Source organism: Bombina bombina, chromosome 2 (genome assembly GCF_027579735.1).
Source record: "Bombina bombina isolate aBomBom1 chromosome 2, aBomBom1.pri, whole genome shotgun sequence".
NCBI classification, from domain to species: Eukaryota; Metazoa; Chordata; class Amphibia; order Anura; family Bombinatoridae; genus Bombina; species Bombina bombina.
The window spans coordinates 1,414,769,893-1,414,776,024 of record NC_069500.1 but is presented as its reverse complement, the minus strand read 5'-3'; the positions used below and the strand labels follow the sequence as shown (position 1 = coordinate 1,414,776,024).

At 36.8% G+C, this 6,132-nt stretch overlaps 1 protein-coding gene across 1 annotated transcript in view; it reads right to left on the bottom strand.

The window, feature by feature from the left end:
* Window positions 1-5,523: 5,523 nt before the first annotated feature.
* Window positions 5,524-6,132, bottom strand: part of LOC128648325 (homeobox protein notochord-like) — a 1,351-nt gene continuing 742 nt past the window's right edge. The window contains exons 2-3 of the mRNA XM_053700932.1: window positions 6,060-6,132; window positions 5,524-5,682 (exon numbers count right to left, since the gene is read on the bottom strand). The exon at window positions 6,060-6,132 is cut by the window's right edge and continues 118 nt beyond it. Coding sequence (XP_053556907.1) covers window positions 5,524-5,682; window positions 6,060-6,132 — 232 coding nt within the window. The remainder of the gene's footprint in view (window positions 5,683-6,059) is intronic.

The window sequence follows — 6,132 nt, the reverse complement described above, 5'->3', positions numbered from 1 at the left end:
AGGTATGCTCATATGCTAATTTCGAAGCCCTTGAAGGCCGCCTCTTATTTCAGTGCATTCTGACAGTTTTTATAGCTAGCCAGCTTTTTAAAATGTATAATAGTTGCAATTTGTATAATGTTGCGTGGATCATGAAGGATGCATCGCTGTCTCTGAGGGAAGTTTATATAAAATTGGACTATAAATGCATAAAACTAATCCTACATAAAATATTTACTAAATGAATGCACGCGCATTACTGATACTGCCTGCTTTTGTTGTGAGATACCTCTAAAAATGTTGTTTATTCCCATCCCAGAGAGGCTGGAGTGTCTCCATCATACTTATGCTTAAAGGGACATAAACACACAGTTTTTTCTTTCATGATTTTGGTAGAACATACAATTTTAAACAACTCAACACTTTACTTCTATTATCAAATTTGCTTCATTCTCTTGGTATCATTTGTTGAAGGAGCAGCAATGCACTACTGGTTTCTAACTGAACACATGGGTAAGCCAATGACTATCGGTATATATATGCAGCCACCAATCAGCAGCTAGAACCTAGGTTCTTTGCTGCTTCTGAGCTTACCTAAACCTTTCAAAGGATAACAAGAGAAGGAAGTAAATTAAATAATAGAAGTAAACTGTAAAGTTGTTTAAAATGGTATGCTCTGTCTAAATCATGAATGTCTAATTATGACTTTACTGTCCCTTTAAATTGACTGGACCCTGCAATAGGGATACATAGCAATTGGTTAGCTTGGAGCATTGCTTCATTTACATCTTCCCTTAAAGGGACATTACACAAGTTGTTTTCATGATTTAGATAGAGCAAACACTAGTAAACAACTTTTCAGTTTGATAGAGTATCTCATTTGCTTTGTTCTCTTGGTACCTTTTTGAAAAGCAGGAAGGTAGGCTAAGGAGTGTGCACATTATCGGGAGAAGTTTATGACATAAATTTAGCAAGAATACTTTTTAAGAGGAACATTAAATCCCAATTTTTCCTCTCACATTTCAGATAGAGCATAAAATTTATCAAAAGTTTACAATTTGCTTCCGTTATCAAATTTAGAGAGGAAATGCAGTTATCTGGAGCAGTATATGGGTTTTAAACATGTGATTCACTTTAGTACACTAGATCAGTGGTTCTCAACCCAAGTGACCTCAAGGCCCGGTAAATTTCAGCCGGACATGTCCAGGGCCCAGGAGTCATAATAAAAAAAAATATATATATATATGTATTGTATTTTATTTATACTGCCGCTACATGCCCAGGACCCTCGCATATGTGTAATGGCACTCTGAAAGGCCTGTCTGGTATTCCTGATATGTGGAGTGGTGGGCCTGTCAAGAGTATGTAGTGGGGTCATGTTGGGTCATGGCCCACCAGCAGGGCTGTCACGGCCCGGCTGTTGAGAAACCAGGCACTAGATGGCAGTGTTGGCACAATGTATAACTACTAAAAGCATGCTCCTGATCATACCTACCTGCTTGTGTGCAAGTTATACCAAGACAAGTATCTTTTTCCCCCCCAATAGTATCTCTATCTCTCTCTCTAGCACAGACCTTATTAAAGGGACATTCCAGTCAAAATGTAAATGCACATAGATGAATTACATTTTTGAACAGATTTGCAATATACATGTACTGGCAAAAATGCTTCTTGTAAAATTTATCACTGTTTTAGTGTTAACATTTTTCTCTGCACATAAAGCATAGCTATATACTCTCAGTACACCAGCATTATAAATACTGCAGCTGCTCAGATAGTCAGTGGGGCTTGTATCATGTTAGCAATGAACAAATGGAGTCATTGATAGATGATACAAGCACCATAGGCACTCTCAGCAAGTGCTGTATTTAAAATGCTGGTGCACGTTGCATACATAAATACACATTTGAAGCAGCTATAGCTTTTATTAGAAGCATTTTTGCTAATACATTTATATTACAAAAATGATTCTATTCAAAAATGAAATGCATCCATGTCGTTTCCAATTTTGGCTGGAATGTCCCTTTAACAGGCCAGATTTTCAGGATTACCTTGGATGAGAGCAGGTAACATAACCACATTTACTAATCAGCTGATTTCATGTGTGCTCCAGTTCAGATATCCTAAAAATCCAGTCTGTTAGACAGTTTTGTAAAACAGAAATATAGAGCATACTTGTCTTGGTATAACTTGCTGAAAGCAGGGAAGTATGATCAGGAGCATGCAGGTGTTCTATATGAATCAAGAAAGAAAAATCTTAGGTTTCATGTCAAGGGGCATAATACCCAAATGTTTAAACACTTGAAAGTGATGCAGTATAGCTGTAAAAAGCTGACTAGAAAATATCACCTGAGCATCTCTATGTAAAGAAGGAAAATATTTTACCTCAAAAGTTCCTCAGTAGCCACATCCCATTGTAAAGGATTTCTAAGCAGCAAATCAGTATGTTTGTCCTGGGACAGCTAAGGGAGTGAGCTTACGTGCACACTCATCCTATTTCCCTATTCAGTTTAAGAAAGTTTACAATGAAATCTCATGAGATCACAGTAAAAATAGAGTTCATGACCTCAGCACTGCTGATGCCGATTTGCTGCTGTTCATTTCTTCATTTTAATTTTTTTCCCTGCAGCTGAGCAACAGCTGATTATATTGTTTTACACAGAACTTACTCTGCTGAGCTGAGGAGATTGTGAGGTAAAATATCTTCCTTTTTTACATAGAGATGCTCAGGTGATATTTTCCTGTCAGCTTTTTACAGTTATACTGCATCAGTTTCAAGTGATTTAGCATATAAGTATTATGTCCCTTTAAATGTTTTGTACTGCTGCCATCTAGTGCTCTAAAAGCATTATTATAAAACTGCTGTTATATATCTGTTTAGAGATATAAGTGCTTTACCTACCCAGCTCTTTAACAAATTTATATATATATATATATATATATATATATACACACACTAAGAACAAAAGTTAATTATTTGATAATGGCATTAAATTGTAAACAACATAAAAACCTGTATGCTTGATCTAAATCATGAAATGTGAGGGTTTATCTCTACGTATAATAAATAAAACACCTTCCAATTTACTTTTATTATCACAGGTCAGATTTTTGGGATTACCTTGGGTGAGAGCAGGTTTATAACAAAGGTTACTAATTATTTCACCTGTGTTCTGATGCAGATAGCCTAAAAATCAGGCCCGTTAATGTAAAGGATTAAGAAACAATTCTTGTTTTCCCATCCCATTTCACTGGGTGTCCCAGCCTAACCTCATCAAGTGTGCTTCAAAGTAAGTTTTTGAAACGTTTTATACTGGATTTTTAGTTCAGTGTCTGTACGTATTCCTCTTTATAGTAGTAGGGAGCTGCTACTACTGCACATAGAAGCCTCTCGTGTTTAGCTAGCTCCCAGTAGTTCATTGCTGCTCCTTCAACAAAAGGTTATCAAGAGAAGGAAGTAAATTTGAAAATAAAAGCAAATTTGGAAAGCTATTTAAAATGACATGCTCTATCTGAATCACAAAAGACAAAAATTACCAGAGAGCGCTCACACACACTCTCTAGAACCTGCCTAGTTTTGTGTCAGAGGGGAGTCCAGTTTCAGTGATACCAGGATTAAGAAATACATCTGAGAATAGTTGGAACATTATTATAACTACACTCTCTTAATCATGGAACATTCATTTCGATTTCCATATTCTATAAATATTAACTAATTTATTAAATGTATTTTAACTACTTACCCCTGTAAAGTAGCAAAACAAAAGAGAAATAAGTGCTAATTTTGGTCAGAAAGTTCTGGTGTTGTCAAGAACATCTGTCATTGGTCTTATTATTATTATTATTATTATTAAATTCCTGAGCTTCATACATATAAATCATTAGTAGCATGTTTTAGGTATGTCTGAGTTTGCTTTGTATTAACTGCCTTGAACATTAAATATCCATCTGTTCTAACACTATATTGCAATATGTATCATGGGCTAATATCAACTTCTTGCTTTTCAGTTACAGCCTCAGTGGCCCAAACTTACTTTAAGATGACAGATATCCATGGGCAATATCCTAGCCCCCTGATCAAACCCCAATCTAGTGGGTATGATATTGTTAGAGATTTTGCCACTTTGGCAAGTTAAACACTAATATTTTCCAGGACAAATACAGTCCAAAATTGTGTGTATGTATATATATATATATATATATATATACACATATACATATATATATATATAAATGTAATGTTAGTGAAGATCATAAAATGATGCAGAGCAACATGTAGCAGCCCTCTGGCATTTAAACAGTTAATAGGAATTTGCTCCAAGGGAGGAAACGTTACCCCATGAATTTAGGTGCATTACATCCACTAAATTTCCATAGACCCCCCCTCCCCCATATTGTGTTTTTTAAAATTGCTTATAAATTTACCCGCACTGCACTACTGGGAGCTAGCTGAACACATTGGTAAGATAATTAATGGTGAGGAGCCAAAATCAGAAGCTAGATCCCAGTCCCTACTTAAGATTTTCAACAAAGGATTCCAAGAGAACAAAGCGAATTAGGTAATTAAGGAAAAAGTGGTTAAAACAAACAAACAAACAAAAAACAAACATAAAAATTGTATACTCTATCATAAAAGTAAAAGGCAACAGAAACAGATGAGCATTGGGATTTCATGTATAAAAAGTTTATATAAAAACCATGTGAAATAAATAAGTTACATTGTAAAAGTGTACATCTATAAATAATACAAGAATAAATGTGCATGTATCAAACATGACGAAAATATATTATACTGAGATTTCACAATAAGGCACCTGGTGCATGTATAAAAAGGGGGAGCTAAGTATGGGGCACCAGCCCCCGTAATACTGAGGTCACATTTATGTAGACTCATGTTTGTTACAATATGTGCTGCTGCTAAACCTGTAGCCCAATGGTCCCTAAACATGGCACATCATAATAATAGGGTACAACAAATACCTGGTTCTCTGTGGTCAGTGAAAAGACATTACTGGTTACATTAAAATAAATAAAAATGAATTTATATTAATGATAAGGCACTATTAGATGCAGGTCTCCCATCCAGTATTTGGTACCTAAGTCTTTATCTCCCACCCTTAACCTTTACAGTGTATAGACATAGCACAATATGAAACAGATTGTCAGTCACCCCTCCCCTAAAATAAAATGCCCGTGTCACTTGGCCCGGTTTTGTGTCATTTCATGAGTTGACCACTCACTGTAAGTTAGTGAGGGGCGTCAGACAGCTTTTCAGTCTTATTTGCACCAGACTTAGACCAGTGCATCAGGAGATCTCATCCAAGAGGAGGAAGTCAAGAGTTGTTGCTAAAAGTTATTTGAACGTAAGAAGAAACCTTTGGAATGCTCAGTCAGCGAGAGTTAGGCATTTGCTTCCGTCCCACCTCTTGTCCTTCAGTGCTTTACATGGAAAAGACTTCCAGAAGGGAAGTTCTCACCCCCACAAGTCCAGAGCCCATAGTTAGTAGCTCCAATGCTTCAGTAGAGGCCACAGGTTGTCTTTGTCTACAGCTCCACATCCAACTCATCCTCCTCACTGTCCCTCTCATCTAGCAAGGAAGAGCTGTCTGCTGGGAGGACCCCAAACTGGGACAACTTGGCCTTCTTCTGCTCCAGGCTCTGTTTCCTCCACTTAATGCGGCGATTTTGGAACCAAACCTTGACCTACAGGGGAAAAAAAAAATAAAAAATATATGGTTAAGAAAAACTGGGTTTACATACATAAGTCATACAAATAAAAAATTCAACCCCCACCCCTTATAGACCATTTACTGTACCAACTAGAATATCCCAGTGCAAGACTATAGTATCCATAGTACTTTGCTTTCTGTTGTGAGAACTAGATTAAACTTTCCATCAAAGGGTTAACATAAGCTTGAACCCCAAGTACCAGAATCACTGATGACTACAGACAATATCACAGTAGATATGTGTTCAGTATAAAGGCTACCAAGGTTTAAAGTAATAACACTAAATCCGTACAACCCCCCTTGCACGCCCCTCTATATGTGGCATGTACCCAGTAAGGTACAGCATCTTACCTGGGTTTCTGTGAGGTTAAGCGTTGTTGCCAGGTCCACTCTCTCAGTGCCAACCATGTATTGTTGCTTGAGG